This window comes from Pseudoliparis swirei, chromosome 16 (assembly GCF_029220125.1).
Source record: "Pseudoliparis swirei isolate HS2019 ecotype Mariana Trench chromosome 16, NWPU_hadal_v1, whole genome shotgun sequence".
In the NCBI taxonomy this organism is placed as follows: Eukaryota; Metazoa; Chordata; class Actinopteri; order Perciformes; family Liparidae; genus Pseudoliparis; species Pseudoliparis swirei.
This window is the reverse complement of record NC_079403.1, coordinates 4,777,587-4,797,846: the sequence shown is the minus strand read 5'-3', so window position 1 is coordinate 4,797,846 and position 20,260 is coordinate 4,777,587. Positions and strand designations below refer to the sequence as shown.

Genomic DNA, 20,260 nt, shown 5'->3' with positions numbered 1-20,260 from the left:
ATGTTGATTTCAGTCTCCTTGATGTGTAAATAAGCCTTTTTTCCGAACAACGTCTCTCATAAGATGATGCAATGACCACGAATTGAAGCTGCTTCATGAACGGGGGTGAAAAAAGAGGTCGAACTATCAGTATTTTCTTCCATCTAATTCTATGAATTTGGACATCGGAGCCATTGTGTAACAAAGTACTTTACGTTTTGAAGCCGGATACTGTTTCAGCTCCGGGTTTTTTTTTAAAGCAGAAAGTGAGGTGTAGTCCATCGACATCCTACAGACGCCACACACGCAACCATAACCCGCAGCCTGTATGGAGGCCTGAATGCGGCGTGGTGAAACCCAAACCCGCCGCCCTGGAGCCAATCCGTGAGCGGAGACAAAAGCCGCGCGCGTTATTAAACCGATTTGGTTTACCGCGCCGGAAAGGATCGTTGTGGGTGAAATCCCACGGCTGAAACAATGAACGCGGACCAGGAAAAGGAAATATGGGGTCAGATCAGAGACTCAAACACGAGGGCGTTAGATGTAAAGCAGAAATAGTGGTTATTTCTTCCTTGTTGAATGGCGGAAAAGACAACTGGAGAAAAGCCGCAGAGATAAGCCCCGCCCCCTCTAAGGCGCGAAGGAAGAAATCAAGTGATTGGTCAAACACAAGGCCCGCGGACCAAATCCGGCCCGCCGCATCGTTTTATGTGGCCCTGGCGGCTTTAAAGACACGTGATCACCTTTTCTTAACAAAATTGAAGAAAAATGTCCCGTGCTTTTATTTTGAAGGTTTCAAATTAAATGGATTCATGTTGTAATATTAGAGACATTTTCTTTTGTGCAATATGTCAACACCCAAATAAACAATAATCAAATGCAAAGAGAGTTATTTAACAATACATTTGAGTAGTTTATATATTTTTATGTTTCAGTTACACCGGCCCTTTAAGAGGGCAGCCATGATGTGGCCCACGGTGAAGATGAGTTTGACACCCCTGCTCTATAGCATTCGCGAATCGAGCTAGGCTGGGGAGTCTCAAAAACCCACAAACAAATGTGGAGCGATCCACAAACAAACAAATCGTAATTTATTCATGTGTGCATTGGAATGTATTTGTGAATCCTTCTGTGTGCATTTGTGAGTCTAATTAATTTGTGAATTGTTCTGTGTGCATTTGCAATTATTGAGGCTGATCTGACCCCATGAGGGAGGAACCGCAATTTGAATATGTTTTAATCGAGTGATAGCGAAGCGGCTGACACACAAAAAAAGAGCGCGGGCGTAAACACGCCCTCAATAAAACCCAAAGAGGAAGAGGAAGATTTATTGTGATGTCGCCTTGTGTTTCCAGGAAGATGCATGACCTTTGCTTCGACGGAAGGTGGAGGTGGAGATGGAGGCAGAACTTCTTTCTCGTCATCTGGCTTCTCCTGTTGTCAGCCACTCCACCCAAAGGTAACCCGGGAGAAGAAGAAAAATACATCGAGGGCCACGGTTTTTGCCTAGCAACAGTTCACGACAGATGTGATTCCTTCCTTAAATTTAATTGAATCGTTACCACCACTTTATGATTAATTCGTAGGCACAAATTAAATAATTGGGTCCTGATCATTGCCTGGTAATGGAGAGAGGCTTTTTAATTGAGCTTTATTTAAGCTTGGGATGAGTTATCAAGACATGTTCACAACACATGCAAGGGATTGGTAAACGTCAATTAGTGTTTCCAATTGATTATTACCCGAGAGTTACACTTCTCAATGGGTCAAATCCACAGTGTAATCTCGTCGGCTTTTGTTGTACCCAAGTGCGTGAGTCATGAACCCAAAGCATCGCTGAGCGGTTTGGTGGCCCTGTAGTCCACATTTGATCTGATAGTACACATACAAGGTGAATTTGTCATTCATTTTTTTGTCTTTTTTTTCTTCTGTGGACAAAATGTTTTGTTTTTATTCATTTTTAACTCATTTTGGACGGTCATTTTATTAATCAATATTATATTTTTTTCCTCTTTTTTTTTGGGTCATTCATTCAATTGTTCACCCTCCTTTTACCTTTTTTATTTTTACTACATATTTTTTGGGTTCAATTCAATTTGACGCCAGCAATTAAAACCTCCAGAATTATTAAATAAATATTGTTTTTAAGTGTGAGTGTGAGGCTTTTGTTTGTTTGTTTGTGTTGAAAGAACAAACACATTATTAAACATGGAATGGGGTCAATTATATCTAAGGCGGGGAGTGTAATATGATTGATTCAAAAATGACCCTAAGGCAACACAAGGGTTAAAACAATTTTCCGTTATATTTTGTTGTGTTTTTTGTTCATTTGTAAAACTTTTTTATTATTGTGTCTAAAAAAGAAAAGAAAAAAATTGTAAAAAATAATAAAGAAGGAACACGAGATAAATATATTCTTGCTTTATAAAACTGCTTAGGGGTGAAGATTAGATGACAGGTGATCTCACCTGTGACCTGCACTGCAGCTGTTGAATCAGATCTAGGATCAGTGAGAGTACAGTCAGCTTATCAAGGTGGAGTAGCAGTCAATAAGGCATGAAGGCGATCCGGTTCAGGACTAATATTGTTGCTCGTAAAAACATTTTCTAAACAAACAAATGAACCGATTTGTCATCTAACACCGGTTGGTTGTGCTATTAGCACATTGTGCAGCGGCTCGACTACACCGGCTAACGATAACTATCTAACCAAACCCTTTTCTTTGAAGTGGCATGAATCAATATGTTATTCTAACTATATGACAAGGCATAATGCAAAAGGTGTAAATAATGAACCTGCAGGGAATTCTCATCCTAATTTTGTACCTTTCGTCTGAATAAAGTCGGCGACGAACGGAGTCTTTAGCGATTTAAAGAGACAGAGCCAAAAAAGACGTGACTTATCTTTATCAGGATGAATTATAATGTTGCTTAGTATCTGCTGTATGTCTACATAGGCAGCTGTTGAATGTATTGTGTTTACAATAAAAGCCTTTTGAGTTTAAGTTGAATTCAAACCGTTCAGTGCAGTGAAGGCTGTGAATCTGTATTTCTTCCCAGCTGACGGTTATTTCCTGGGAGACACGAAGGCCGTTCTAAACGGCTGCGAGGACCACTGGACGCTGCAGGACGGCGTCGCCATGCCGCGGCTCTTTCAGATGACTTTGTGCGTGGACATCCGCGTGGTCGTCCCCGGGGCCTGGGTGGCCTTCTCTTACAGCTCGGCCCACGCGCCCAGACCCGAGCTGGGCCTGGAGGGGGACGACGACGCCCTGTACGCGTGGCTGCTGAGAGTCCGACACCGGTTCCCTATCCGGCTGTCCCCGAAACACTGGCACAGGGTGTGTCTGAGGAGGGACGTGACAGGCAACTCCATCAGCCTGGAGGTAATACTTGGTGTACTCGTACGTGGAGATGGGAGTATTCTGAGTTTTGTCAATGTTACGCTGCCACACTCTATTACAGGTAATTCAATTCAGTTTAATTCAGTTTATTTGTATCCTCACATCGGACCAGGAAAAACTCCCAAATAACCCTTCAGGGGGAAAAATATCCTGAATTTAAAAAATGGTGTGGTTAGATGTAGTGGCGCAAAACGTACAATGTGTTCTGAAATGTAGTTTTAAGTACCTCGCATTTGTACTTTATGTTCCGCCACCGCCATGGGGAGTGTACACGGTATCTGCACACACTAGGTTGTGTACATGACATGACAGAAATTTTATATGGCACAAATACCGGATGATGTGGGCGGTTGTGGGAGTTAAAGACATAGCAGAGCTTATTAAAATACCATTTGGACCGGTTCACCGAAGTACGTGAAGTTATGCCGAGTAAAGATTTTTACAGCAGGCTATATCAATGACAATAGATACAACTCAAATGGAAACACCAGTTTATTACAACTCTTCTCTTATTTGTGTAGTTTAGGCCATTGTTTGTGAAGGTGACACCGAATCCACAATATTTTAATCTCTTTATTCGGATGTACAGTCGGCTATAATGGAAAGAAAGGGGGGGTAATAGTTTATGAATCTCAATATGATCATCCAAGGTGTTTCTTTCCAACAAAAACGTGACCTTCTCAGATTTGCTAAAACTCATAATTGCGTGAGGCGAAACTTTTGAACTCTCGTCATTCAGGAAACCAGTTTGAGCAAAACAAACACACAAACCGTGTAAATGTTTCAGGTCGACGGGAGAACGGTGGGGAAGAGGACGGTCATCGCTGGGGCCATCCCCCCCGCCGGCTCCCTGTGGCTGGGCTGCCGTCCCAGATACCGGCCCCCGGGGGGAGCCGCGGTGAGCGGGCAGGTGGAGCTGTACCTGTTCCGCATGTGGGCCGACCTCGCCCGCCACGGCCCCTGCGAGGACGGCACCGTGATTGGCTGGAACGCTCGGTCCTGGGGCGTGACCAGTCCCCGGGCCAGACGGAGAGACCCCGCCCTCCTGTGTGGTGAGACGGTCACGCGTTAGCTCTTTTTTAAAATCTCTTTATCTCTACTTTCGGAGGCTTTTCAAGATGGGGATATTGTACATGAAACACTTTCACTAACTAACTGCATCAATGACAAAATACAGCTTATTCTGACATTTGTTACCACGGATTTCATGAATTTAAGAGACTAATTAAATCCTTGCTAACGCAAACTGTAGCGCTGCATGTTCCCAATGAATTTGAGACTTTAGTTCTTGCTAACGCATACTGTAGCGCCCCATTTTCCCACTGGATTTAACAGATTTTAATTCTTGCTAACGCAAACTGTAGCGCTGCATGTTCCCAATGAATTTGAGACTTTAGTTCTTGCTAACGCAAACTCTAGCGCTGCATGTTCCCAATGAATTTGAGACTTTAGTTCTTGCTAACGCAAACTGTAGCGCTGCATGTTCCCAATGAATTTGAGACTTTAACTTCTTGCTAACGCAAACTGTAGCGCCACATGTTTCCGATGAATTTAAGAGACTTAAGTTCTTGCTAATGCAAACTGGAGCGCTGCATGTCCCCAATGAATCTAAGAGACTTTAATTCTTGCTAACACATACTGTATCGCTGCATGTTTCCAATAAATTTAAGATACTTTAATTAACGCTAACACAAACTGTAGCGTTGAATTTTTCCAATGAATTTAAGACTTTAATCCTTGCTAACGCAAACTGTCACGCTGCATGTTCCCAATGAATTCAAGCGACTTTAATTCTTGCTAACGCACATTGTAGCGCCGCATGTTTCCAATGAATTAAAGAGACTTTAATTCTTGCTAACGCAAACTGTAGCGCCGCATGTTTCCAATGTGTCATATGGAATGAATCCACTTCTAACCCCCAGTAGTTGTGCATGTTCTTAGAGCATGCTGGATGTTGAATGTTGCATGTTTTTCATGTGTCCTGTAGACAACAGACGTTTGAGAGGTCGGGCTCGTGCTTACAGAAGCGTAACCGACGGTGTGTATTCACGTGACACACACACACATCCATGCATGTACATTTGTCTCAATGCATTGGTGTATTTGTATGTGCCTGTTTGTAAAGAGAAGTACTTACGAAAGGAAATATCATTTGAGTGTCCTTTAAATGTTTATTTTAATTGTTTTATTTATATACTTTATTGATGATAATGCACAATATTAATTTTGTGTGTATGTGTTAGTCAGTTTACAATTGAAAAGGGTCCTTTAAATGTTTATTGGGTTATTTTATTTGACCTTATGGAACCGATTTAGCTTCGAGACTTCAAAATGTGCTTTTCAAGAAAGTCATCGACAAAATATTATCAGTACAGTTACAGTAAGAAAGAAGAAACGGGTGAACAATTGTAGTGTGTTTTTACCATAATTAATATTCTAATATAGAAACTGCTTTGATAGAGAGAAAACCTTAATTTTCATTCACTGTTTCAGCACCCACGATCGGACTTGGACAGTTATTCTCATTTGGTGAGCAAGACAGTAATATCCGATGAAACAAGACTTCTAATCATCTTCAAATCATCGTATGACTGGTCATCCTTCTTCCCTCATCTTCTTCTTTTTTTCCAGAGGCGACTTTAACAACCTTGAGTCCTGTCAAAGCAACACCTGTCACTAACGAGAGCACCCAGAGGTCTGAGGTCACAGGTGAATGATGCTTACGGTAACTGTGCCCCAATTTGGTTTTGGCTGAATCTCGTTCGCAGCAAATGATTCAAAGTTCTACTTTTCGTGGTTCAATTCATCATTTTGGACGGTTATGATATATAATAATGCCAGCAAATAAAAATAAAAAACCAATATTAAATATAATTTAAGTCTTCTAATTTCACCTTTTCTTTACGGGTCCCCATCAGTAACATGTAACATCGGCGAACTCTGCTCCAATACAAGTAAGAGAACATCCACCGTTTGTCAAAGAATAATCACGGTGTTTTATTCCGCCATATTTACGAGCTCACAACTTCCTTTCCTGCCGCAGGTGCTTACTATTGGACGGCCATAAGCGTGGCGGCCACGGGCGGCGACAAGACCGAACAAGACGTCCACGACTTGGTGAGAGTGCCGCGCTCTCCTCATTCCCTTTGCCACCGTGCCCATTGTGCCTCCACTTCCGAGCCATAGGTGCCAACGTGTCACAAACAAGTCTTACACGTTTGTAATAGCGGGACATTCCAACCCTGATGATGCACCTGAAGTATATTTGGCTTTGGAATTTTAACAATCGTTTATCGTCACATGAGCTTTTGATGAAGACAATAGAATCCGATTAAAAGTATTTGAACTGTGCATCATATCTTATTTTCTATTTGTGTAAAAGTAGGTGTTTTCTCTCTGTTAAATCAGCACATTGGCCTTAAAATTAAATATAGATTTCAAGTTGCAGGTGCTTGATTTCCAGCCTTAAAGGAGTTTTAAGGTGTTTAAATTCTGAATGGGATGAGCTGTAGAGGAACCACAGCTCTCATTGTTCTCAATCAATAGAACCACAATGTTCCCTGAAATAGTCAGCAAACCGGTTATTTTGGCTCAGGTAGAGGTGAAGAAATTGTATTAGCTGAATCCAACCTGGCAATTATATTCTTATTAATTATAATAATAGCTCTGGCTATAAAGTGCAAACATATAAATGCTGTGTGAATCCCAAACACATTCAGTTTATGATTGTAGAAGACTAAAGGAAACCACCAAAAGTAAATACCAAGCTGGAACAAAAAATTATTTTGATTTTTTTCTTCTTACAAAATTACTCAAAACAATTCATCAATTTTACAAAATTGGTGCAGATTTAAGGTCATTTTGTTTTTTGATCACCGCAGAAGAGTCATCGTCAAGATTTAGTTTGTTATTCAAGCGAAGGCGTCTCATAACAAGAAGAGAAAAGATGAACAGTTAGTCATGACAACATTTTAAAAGGTTGATTTTACACATTTGACCTAACAAGGCACAAAATTAAGGGATTAAATAAAATAAAAAATCCACACAGTTCCTTTGTTTGTCTGATTCTTTGGTCCTTTAGGATGCAAACGGTTCAGATCGTGCTGATATTTTAAAAGCAGGGGAAAAAATGGTCACCGTTTTAATAACTAAACGTTGTGTGTTCAGAGCTCTACATTTCTCACAGCATCATCTTGTCTTCCTCTGACTCTCCATCTTTCCCTCAGGTGTCGAATGCGTTCAGTTGCCACGGCACCGATGGATTCTTCTGTCGTGCCGATGTACAAATTCAGGTCAGTCCGTCCCAGAAAGAGAAGACAGCATTTTCACTTCAGAAATACATTCTCTCCTTCAACGACAGGCTGACTCCCTCTCCCTCTCCCTCTCTCTGCAGACGATGCAGGTGAACTGCAGTGCAAAACGTGCCATAAGGTAACAGCTTGTCAGCGGGCGTTGTTGTGATGACTTGTGCGTTCACGACTCCCCCCCCCCCCCCCTCCTCACCGTGGTTCTTTGCTTCCAGTCAAACGACCTGCGATGTGCTGCTGCAGCTCCATCTCGCCGTCTCGGCGTGTCAGCTGCAGCTCGCCGGCGTCTCTGCACTGCAGCAAGCCGGAGATCAACTGCTCCGAGCGAGCGTCACGGCAGAGGTGGAGAGAGTTGGTGGGCCATTTTCAATCAATTGATTTACCTCTTTCATTTGTTGCCAAAAAACACAAAAACAGAATTTTCCGCACACCCATCTATTGACACATCCAAATATATAATCCACATTTTTTAAAAATGTTTCTCAGCAGAGTATAAAATAGATGATACGCCTGCATTTATAATAACCAGGACATAAAGAAATTGCATCAGAATAAACGTGAAAAACGATAGAAAATCACACAAGCGTTCGTATTTATGCCCCGTTGACGTTATCCATTCTCTTGCCCCAGACCACAACTCATAACTACATGCCTAACTCAAACCGTAACAGAAAACCAGAAGAATTTATTTTCCTACAGCTAACTCGTATTGATTTTGTCCACGTCAGCTCGAGATGTTTGTGGGGATGTGGAGCCCTCTAGTGGCGGGTTTGTGAGGTGTACATCCTCGTCCTCCCTGGATGAAATCTGCCAGGGAAACAAAACTTCTGCACTTACATGGTAAGCAATACCTTAAATTTTTTTCCCAGGTAGCGTGAATACCTTTACGTATATATGTACACTACCGTTCAAAAGTTTGGGGTCACTTAGAAATGTCTTTATTTTTCAAAGAAAAGCACTGTTTTTTCAATAAAGATAACATTAATCAAAAATACACTCTCTACATTGTTAATGTGGTAAATGACTATTCTAGGTGGGAACGTCTGGTTTCTAATGAAATATCTCCATAGGTGTATAGAGGCCCATTTCCATCAACTATCACTCCAGTGTTCTAATGGTACATTGTGTTTGATAATCGCCTTAGAAGACTAATGGATGATTAGAAAACCCTTGTGCAATTATGTTAGCACAGCTGAAAACAGTTATGCTGGTGCTATAAGCTATACAACTGGCCTTCCTTTGAGCTTGAAGTTTGTAGAACAAAATTAATACTTCAAATATTAATCATTATTTCTAACCTTGTCAATGTCTTGACTACATTTTATCTTCATTTGATAAATAAAAGTGTGATTTTTCATGGAAGACACAAAATTGTCTGGGTGACCCCAAACTTTTGAACGGTAGTGTACACTCTGTATCTTATCCGTGATTATTCACTTAGCTCCCGCATTGAGCCCAACTCTCACCTGGCTCTGGAACTTCAGACTGACTCCTGCAGCAGTGAGTATCACAAAACCACAGACTCACATTAAACTTCTCCAGAACTCACCGCTGCCTTTGTTGCTGTAACTGTGTTCCATCTGTTCCTTCAGGCGACGTGCCTCGGTATTGCGACTGCGACGCTTTCTGTAGCTCCGCAGGTAAGAAAACCGCCAGAATACTTAGTCTCCCTCTGACTGCATGTGTTTGTACTGCGAGCGTGTCATGTATTACACACTTTAAACACACAATTGGACACCGTTTGGGAGTTAGATGTGAAGTTTGATTCCAAACTAATGCGTGTTTGCTAAATATGACACTACAGCCAGACGGTTAGCATTAGCTTAGCACCAAAACTGGAACAACGGGAAATGGTGTGTAAGTAAGTAAGTAACGTTTATTTATATTGCACAGACAAAGTGTCACAAAGTGCAGTAAAGTAGTCAGTTAAAATAATTTGGCAATAATAGAGGGAAAACATATCAACAGTTTAGCTAGCCTGGCTCAATAGTCTTGCTAATCTAAGCTAACATGAATTACCTTGTGTTTTTTAGCTAGAACATACAATTTCTCAGAAGGTGTGTGAGAAGTTTGTCTTAAACCAAATTGACTTTTTTTTTCTCTTCAGGCCAGTTTTTTGCCATGAAAATCAATATCAACAGTGCCTCTGTTGATGAAGAACAAATAAAAGCATTGGTATGTACAGCACAGTATGATTTAACAATATTTCCAAATGTATATGACATGATATGTACTGACCTCTAATCCTTTTACCAGTTGTCTAGACGTAGTCTAACCAGCAAGTGTAACCCTCTGCCAGAGTAAGTCTCCATCCCGTTTGAATCACTTACAGTTTATTCGTGTTGACCATCGGAAATTAAACAATGTGAACAATTTTTTTTCCCAGGTCAGAGTGCCGACTAATTTTAAGCCGCTACAAGGTAAATCTTACAACAGATAAAAGATTGGTACTGACTAAAGTCCTTCTCCTCACGTTGATCAAGAGCTGTTAATCATGCATTATCATAACTTTATTCATACAGCATGTTCATCTGGTATGCCACGGGACACAAGAGAGGTACAGAGATGGTTTTTTTCTATTGTGTACACATTATCTGCACATAAAGAATAGCTTATCAAACAAACCATGTTGAAAGCAGTCACTATATACCTTTACGTTCCTTATTACCGTCGCATTGAAAATGCGGAAGGTAATGTTTTGATCGCCGTGTATTTATGAATTTATTTGTATGCGTGTTACTCGCATAACTTAAAAAGTATTAAACCGAATCGCATGAAATTTGGTGGGATGATTGGTTATTATCCGGGGACCCTTTGATTAGATTTGGGGATCGATCGGGTCAAAGGTCAAGGTCAAGGGCATGACAAGGTCAAAATCTTCTTTTTACCATAGCGCGTTCAATTTCTATACAATTGGCATGCAACTAATGCCAATTGTATAGAAATTAATTCAATGCCCAATCTTGTGATATGCGAAGGTATACGCTCTACCGAGTGCCCGTTCTAGTTATTACAATGTATTTGATGATCAATACATGTATCTGAAGGTGGATTATTATTATTTTAAACCCTTTTTGCTGCTGGTCTCTAGGTTGTACAACTGCATGGTGATACTGGAGATGTCTGCACCTGTCAATGGATGCTCCCTGACCGAACTTCTCCAACGAGTCATTAACAGCCACAGTGACATAACAAATGAAAGGCCTCTGACCCGCATGGGTAAGTGTCCAGGTTCATCGTTTTTCTATTTATTTTAAAGCTCTATTATATTGAAACATATATTTTGTAAATGTGTTATTGTTGGGTCCTCAGTGGTATGTGGTCCTCCTGGTTCGGCTGTCAGTACTCTGTTGGCATCCAACCTGACCTGGGTTGACAGTGACCTGGTGACCTCTGATGTGTGCCAAGCTGACCCCACTCTGCTTAAATGGTAAAGGAGAAACACTTTACTCTGGCGGTGGCCTTTTGGGGCGTATTTATTGTCGCGCATGTTGGGCACAAGAGAAATAAAGTCTCTGATCATGTTTATCGTTATTTTTGGGAATTCAGGAACTCAAATACGGAACTGTTGATGGATGAGTCAGTCTGAGGGAAATGTAAATCACTAAGGAGAGTAGCTGCTAGCATGGGTTGAACAAAAGATGCATTTGATCTTATTTGAGAGAGTTCATACTGAATAATATATTTAAATATTTTTATCCTAATGGCTTCTTTGTTCTTTGAGCATCTCTAATATTCAAGGCGCTGTCCTCCAAGTATTTTACTTCATACACTGTTTCTCTACGTGTTTCTTTTTAGTGAAGCAAATGAGAACCTTGCTGTGCTTCTAAAGGACAGCTGCCCCACAGAGCCTCCCACGACAGTTACACCATCAACCAACCCCACCACAGAGTTCACTACAAATACAGTTACACCATCAACCAACCCCACCACAGAGTTCACTACAAATACAGTTACACCATCAACCAACCCCACCACAGAGTTCACTACAAATACAGTTACACCATCAACCAACTCCACCACAGAGTTCACTACAGCTACACCATCAACCAATCCCACCACAGAGTTCACTACAAATACAGTTACACCATCAACCAATCCCACCACAGAGTTCACTACAAATACAGTTACACCATCAACCAACCCCACCACAGAGTTCACTACTAATACAGTTACACCATCAACCAACTCCACCACAGAGTTCACTACAGCTACACCATCAACCAATCCCACTACAGAGTTCACTACAAATACAGTTACACCATCAACCAACTCCACCACAGAGTTCACTACAGCTACATTTACACCGTCAACCAATCCCACTACAGAGTTCAGTACAACTACATTTACACCATCAACCAATCCCACTACAGAGTTCACTACAACTCCATTTACACCATCAACCAATCCCACTACAGAGTTCACTACAGTTACACCATCAACCAATCCCACTACGGAGTTCACTACAACTACAGTTACACCATCAACCAATCCCACTACAGAGTTCACTACAGTTACACCATCAACCAATCCCATGACAGATGTCACTCCAACTACAGTTACACCATCAACCAATCCCACTACAGAGTTCACTACAGCTACAGTTACACCATCAACCAATCCCACCACAGAGTTCACTACAGCTACACCATCAACCAATCCCACCACAGAGTTCACTACAGCTACACCATCAACCAATCCCACTACGGAGTTTACTACAGTTACACCATCAACCAATCCCACTACAGAGTTCACTACAGTTACACCATCAACCAATCCCACTACAGAGTTCACTACAGTTACACCATCAACCAATCCCACTACAGAGTTCACTACAACTACAGTTACACCATCAACCAATCCCACTACAGAGTTCACTACAGCTACAGTTACACCATCAACCAATCCCACTACAGAGTTCACTACAGTTACACCATCAACCAATCCCACTACAGAGTTCACTACAACTACAGTTACACCATCAACCAATCCCACTACAGAGTTCACTACAACTACAGTTACACCATCAACCAATCCCACTACAGAGTTCACTACAACTACAGTTACACCATCAACCAATCCCACTACAGAGTTCACTACAACTACAGTTACACCATCAACCAATCCCACTACAGAGTTCACTACAACTACAGTTACACCATCAACCAATCCCACTACAGAGTTCACTACAACTACAGTTACACCATCAACCAATCCCACTACAGAGTTCACTACAACTACAGTTACACCATCAACCAATCCCACTACAGAGTTCACTACAACTACAGTTACACCATCAACCAATCCCACTACAGAGTTCACTACAACTACAGTTACACCATCAACCAATCCCACTACAGAGTTCACTACAACTACAGTTACACCATCAACCAATCCCACTACAGAGTTCACTACAACTACAGTTACACCATCAACCAATCCCACTACAGAGTTCACTACAACTACAGTTACACCATCAACCAATCCCACTACAGAGTTCACTACAACTACAGTTACACCATCAACCAATCCCACTACAGAGTTCACTACAACTACAGTTACACCATCAACCAATCCCACTACAGAGTTCACTACAACTACAGTTACACCATCAACCAATCCCACTACAGAGTTCACTACAACTACAGTTACACCATCAACCAATCCCACTACAGAGTTCACTACAACTACAGTTACACCATCAACCAATCCCACTACAGAGTTCACTACAACTACAGTTACACCATCAACCAATCCCACTACAGAGTTCACTACAACTACAGTTACACCATCAACCAATCCCACTACAGAGTTCACTACAACTACAGTTACACCATCAACCAATCCCACTACAGAGTTCACTACAACTACAGTTACACCATCAACCAATCCCACTACAGAGTTCACTACAACTACAGTTACACCATCAACCAATCCCACTACAGAGTTCACTACAACTACAGTTACACCATCAACCAATCCCACTACAGAGTTCACTACAACTACAGTTACACCATCAACCAATCCCACTACAGAGTTCACTACAACTACAGTTACACCATCAACCAATCCCACTACAGAGTTCACTACAACTACAGTTACACCATCAACCAATCCCACTACAGAGTTCACTACAACTACAGTTACACCATCAACCAATCCCACTACAGAGTTCACTACAACTACAGTTACACCATCAACCAATCCCACTACAGAGTTCACTACAACTACAGTTACACCATCAACCAATCCCACTACAGAGTTCACTACAGCTACAGTTACACCATCAACCAATCCCACTACAGAGTTCACTACAACTACAGTTACACCATCAACCAATCCCACTACAGAGTTCACTACAACTACAGTTACACCATCAACCAATCCCACTACAGAGTTCACTACAACTACAGTTACACCATCAACCAATCCCACTACAGAGTTCACTACAACTACAGTTACACCATCAACCAATCCCACTACAGAGTTCACTACAACTACAGTTACACCATCAACCAATCCCACTACGGAGTTTACTACAGTTACACCATCAACCAATCCCACTACAGAGTTCACTACAACTACAGTTACACCATCAACCAATCCCACTACAGAGTTCACTACAACTACAGTTACACCATCAACCAATCCCACTACAGAGTTCACTACAACTACAGTTACACCATCAACCAATCCCACTACAGAGTTCACTACAACTACAGTTACACCATCAACCAATCCCACTACAGAGTTCACTACAACTACAGTTACACCATCAACCAATCCCACTACAGAGTTCACTACAACTACAGTTACACCATCAACCAATCCCACTACAGAGTTCACTACAACTACAGTTACACCATCAACCAATCCCACTACAGAGTTCACTACAACTACAGTTACACCATCAACCAATCCCACTACAGAGTTCACTACAACTACAGTTACACCATCAACCAATCCCACTACAGAGTTCACTACAACTACAGTTACACCATCAACCAATCCCACGACAGATGTCACTACAACTACAGTTACACCATCAACCAATCCCACTACAGAGTTCACTACAACTACAGTTACACCATCAACCAATCCCACTACAGAGTTCACTACAACTACAGTTACACCATCAACCAATCCCACTACAGAGTTCACTACAACTACAGTTACACCATCAACCAATCCCACTACAGAGTTCACTACAACTACAGTTACACCATCAACCAATCCCACTACAGAGTTCACTACAACTACAGTTACACCATCAACCAATCCCACTACAGAGTTCACTACAACTACAGTTACACCATCAACCAATCCCACTACAGAGTTCACTACAGCTACAGTTACACCATCAACCAATCCCACTACAGAGTTCACTACAGCTACAGTTACACCATCAACCAATCCCACTACAGAGTTCACTACAGCTACAGTTACACCATCAACCAATCCCACTACAGAGTTCACTACAACTACAGTTACACCATCAACCAATCCCACTACAGAGTTCACTACAACTACAGTTACACCATCAACCAATCCCACTACAGAGTTCACTACAACTACAGTTACACCATCAACCAATCCCACTACAGAGTTCACTACAGCTACAGTTACACCATCAACCAATCCCACTACAGAGTTCACTACAACTACAGTTACACCATCAACCAATCCCACTACAGAGTTCACTACAGCTACAGTTACACCATCAACCAATCCCACTACAGAGTTCACTACAGCTACAGTTACACCATCAACCAATCCCACTACAGAGTTCACTACAGCTACAGTTACACCATCAACCAATCCCACTACAGAGTTCACTACAGCTACAGTTACACCATCAACCAATCCCACTACAGAGTTCACTACAACTACAGTTACACCATCAACCAATCCCACTACAGAGTTCACTACAACTACAGTTACACCATCAACCAATCCCACTACAGAGTTCACTACAGCTACAGTTACACCATCAACCAATCCCACTACAGAGTTCACTACAGCTACAGTTACACCATCAACCAATCCCACTACAGAGTTCACTACAGCTACAGTTACACCATCAACCAATCCCACTACAGAGTTCACTACAGCTACAGTTACACCATCAACCAATCCCACTACAGAGTTTACTACAGCTACAGTTACACCATCAACCAATCCCATCACAGATTTCCTTAGAATCATAGTTACACCATCAACCAATCCCACTACAGAGTTCAGTACAACTACATTTACACCATCAACCAATCCCACTACAGAGTTCACTACAGCTACAGTTACACCATCAACCAATCCCACTACAGAGTTCACTACAGCTACAGTTACACCATCAACCAATCCCACTACAGAGTTCACTACAGCTACAGTTACACCATCAACCAATCCCACTACAGAGTTCACTACAGCTACAGTTACACCATCAACCAATCCCACTACAGAGTTCACTACAGCTACAGTTACACCATCAACCAATCCCACTACAGAGTTCACTACAACTACAGTTACACCATCAACCAATCCCACTACAGAGTTCACTACAGCTACAGTTACACCATCAACCAATCCCACTACAGAGTTCACTACAGCTACAGTTACACCATCAACCAATCCCACTACAGAGTTCACTACAGTTACACCATCAACCAATCCCACTACAGAGTTCACTACAGCTACAGTTACACCATCAACCAATCCCACTACAGAGTTCACTACAGCTACAGTTACACCATCAACCAATCCCACTACAGAGTTCACTACAGCTACAGTTACACCATCAACCAATCCCACTACAGAGTTCACTACAGCTACAGTTACACCATCAACCAATCCCACTACAGAGTTCACTACAGTTACACCATCAACCAATCCCACTACAGAGTTCACTACAACTACAGTTACACCATCAACCAATCCCACTACAGAGTTCACTACAGTTACACCATCAACCAATCCCACTACAGAGTTCACTACAACTACAGTTACACCATCAACCAATCCCACTACAGAGTTCACTACAGCTACAGTTACACCATCAACCAATCCCACTACAGAGTTCACTACAGCTACAGTTACACCATCAACCAATCCCACTACAGAGTTCACTACAACTACAGTTACACCATCAACCAATCCCACTACAGAGTTCACTACAGCTACAGTTACACCATCAACCAATCCCACTACAGAGTTCACTACAACTACAGTTACACCATCAACCAATCCCACTACAGAGTTCACTACAGCTACAGTTACACCATCAACCAATCCCACTACAGAGTTCACTACAGCTACAGTTACACCATCAACCAATCCCACTACAGAGTTCACTACAGCTACAGTTACACCATCAACCAATCCCACTACAGAGTTCACTACAGCTACAGTTACACCATCAACCAATCCCACTACAGAGTTCACTACAGTTACACCATCAACCAATCCCACTACAGAGTTCACTACAGCTACAGTTACACCATCAACCAATCCCACTACAGAGTTCACTACAACTACAGTTACACCATCAACCAATCCCACTACAGAGTTCACTACAACTACAGTTACACCATCAACCAATCCCACTACAGAGTTCACTACAACTACAGTTACACCATCAACCAATCCCACTACAGAGTTCACTACAGCTACAGTTACACCATCAACCAATCCCACTACAGAGTTCACTACAGTTACACCATCAACCAATCCCACTACAGAGTTCACTACAGTTACACCATCAACCAATCCCACTACAGAGTTCACTACAGCTACAGTTACACCATCAACCAATCCCACTACAGAGTTCACTACAGCTACAGTTACACCATCAACCAATCCCACTACAGAGTTCACTACAACTACAGTTACACCATCAACCAATCCCACTACAGAGTTCACTACAACTACAGTTACACCATCAACCAATCCCACTACAGAGTTCACTACAACTACAGTTACACCATCAACCAATCCCACTACAGAGTTCACTACAACTACAGTTACACCATCAACCAATCCCACTACAGAGTTCACTACAACTACAGTTACACCATCAACCAATCCCACTACAGAGTTCACTACAACTACAGTTACACCATCAACCAATCCCACTACAGAGTTCACTACAGCTACAGTTACACCATCAACCAATCCCACTACAGAGTTCACTACAGCTACAGTTACACCATCAACCAATCCCACTACAGAGTTCACTACAACTACAGTTACACCATCAACCAATCCCACTACAGAGTTCACTACAACTACAGTTACACCATCAACCAATCCCACTACAGAGTTCACTACAACTACAGTTACACCATCAACCAATCCCACTACAGAGTTCACTACAACTACAGTTACACCATCAACCAATCCCACTACAGAGTTCACTACAACTACAGTTACACCATCAACCAATCCCACTACAGAGTTCACTACAACTACAGTTACACCATCAACCAATCCCACTACAGAGTTCACTACAGCTACAGTTACACCATCAACCAATCCCACTACAGAGTTCACTACAGCTACAGTTACACCATCAACCAATCCCACTACAGAGTTCACTACAACTACAGTTACACCATCAACCAATCCCACTACAGAGTTCACTACAGCTACAGTTACACCATCAACCAATCCCACTACAGAGTTCACTACAGCTACAGTTACACCATCAACCAATCCCACTACAGAGTTCACTACAGTTACACCATCAACCAATCCCACTACAGAGTTCACTACAGTTACACCATCAACCAATCCCACTACAGAGTTCACTACAACTACAGTTACACCATCAACCAATCCCACTACAGAGTTCACTACAACTACAGTTACACCATCAACCAATCCCACTACAGAGTTCACTACAGCTACAGTTACACCATCAACCAATCCCACTACAGAGTTCACTACAACTACAGTTACACCATCAACCAATCCCACTACAGAGTTCACTACAGCTACAGTTACACCATCAACCAATCCCACTACAGAGTTCACTACAACTACAGTTACACCATCAACCAATCCCACTACAGAGTTCACTGCAACTACAGTTACACCATCAACCAATCCCACTACAGAGTTCACTACAACTACAGTTACACCATCAACCAATCCCACTACAGAGTTCACTACAGCTACAGTTACACCATCAACCAATCCCACTACAGAGTTCACTACAACTACAGTTACACCATCAACCAATCCCACTACAGAGTTCACTACAGCTACAGTTACACCATCAACCAATCCCACTACAGAGTTCACTACAACTACAGTTACACCATCAACCAATCCCACTACAGAGTTCACTACAACTACAGTTACACCATCAACCAATCCCACTACAGAGTTCACTACAACTACAGTTACACCATCAACCAATCCCACTACAGAGTTCACTACAACTACAGTTACACCATCAACCAATCCCACTACAGAGTTCACTACAGCTACAGTTACACCATCAACCAATCCCACTACAGAGTTCACTACAACTACAGTTACACCATCAACCAATCCCACTACAGAGTTCACTACAGCTACAGTTACACCATCAACCAATCCCACTACAGAGTTCACTACAGCTACAGTTACACCATCAACCAATCCCACTACAGAGTTCACTACAACTACAGTTACACCATCAACCAATCCCACTACAGAGTTCACTACAACTACAGTTACACCATCAACCAATCCCACTACAGAGTTCACTACAACTACAGTTACACCATCAACCAATCCCACTACAGAGTTCACTACAGCTACAGTTACACCATCAACCAATCCCACTACAGAGTTCACTACAACTACAGTTACACCATCAACCAATCCCACTACAGAGTTCACTACAGCTACAGTTACACCATCAACCAATCCCACTACAGAGTTCACTACAGCTACAGTTACACCATCAACCAATCCCACTACAGAGTTCACTACAGCTACAGTTACACCATCAACCAATCCCACTACAGAGTTCACTACAGTTACACCATCAACCAATCCCACTACAGAGTTCACTACAGCTACAGTTACACCATCAACCAATCCCACTACAGAGTTCACTACAGCTACAGTTACACCATCAACCAATCCCACTACAGAGTTCACTACAACTACAGTTACACCATCAACCAATCCCACTACAGAGTTCACTACAGCTACAGTTACACCATCAACCAATCCCACTACAGAGTTCACTACAGCTACAGTTACACCATCAACCAATCCCACTACAGAGTTCACTACAGCTACAGTTACACCATCAACCAATCCCACTACAGAGTTCACTACAACTACAGTTACACCATCAACCAATCCCACTACAGAGTTCACTACAGCTACAGTTACACCATCAACCAATCCCACTACAGAGTTCACTACAGCTACAGTTACACCATCAACCAATCCCACTACAGATGTTCACTACAGCTACAGTTACACCATCAACCAATCCCACTACAGAGTTCACTACAGCTACAGTTACACCATCAACCAATCCCACTACAGAGTTCACTACAGCTACAGTTACACC

At 42.0% G+C, this 20,260-nt stretch overlaps 1 protein-coding gene across 1 annotated transcript in view; it reads left to right on the top strand.

Annotated features, from left to right (window-relative positions):
* Positions 1 to 1,338: 1,338 nt before the first annotated feature.
* LOC130206623 (adhesion G-protein coupled receptor G2-like) overlaps positions 1,339 to 20,260 on the top strand; it is a 38,903-nt gene continuing 19,981 nt past the window's right edge. Inside the window, 9 exon segments of the mRNA XM_056434674.1 lie at positions 1,339 to 1,438; positions 3,039 to 3,364; positions 4,170 to 4,434; positions 6,426 to 6,499; positions 7,609 to 7,674; positions 7,776 to 7,813; positions 7,933 to 8,031; positions 9,131 to 9,189; positions 9,282 to 9,329. Coding sequence (XP_056290649.1) covers positions 1,339 to 1,438; positions 3,039 to 3,364; positions 4,170 to 4,434; positions 6,426 to 6,499; positions 7,609 to 7,674; positions 7,776 to 7,813; positions 7,933 to 8,031; positions 9,131 to 9,189; positions 9,282 to 9,329 — 1,075 coding nt within the window.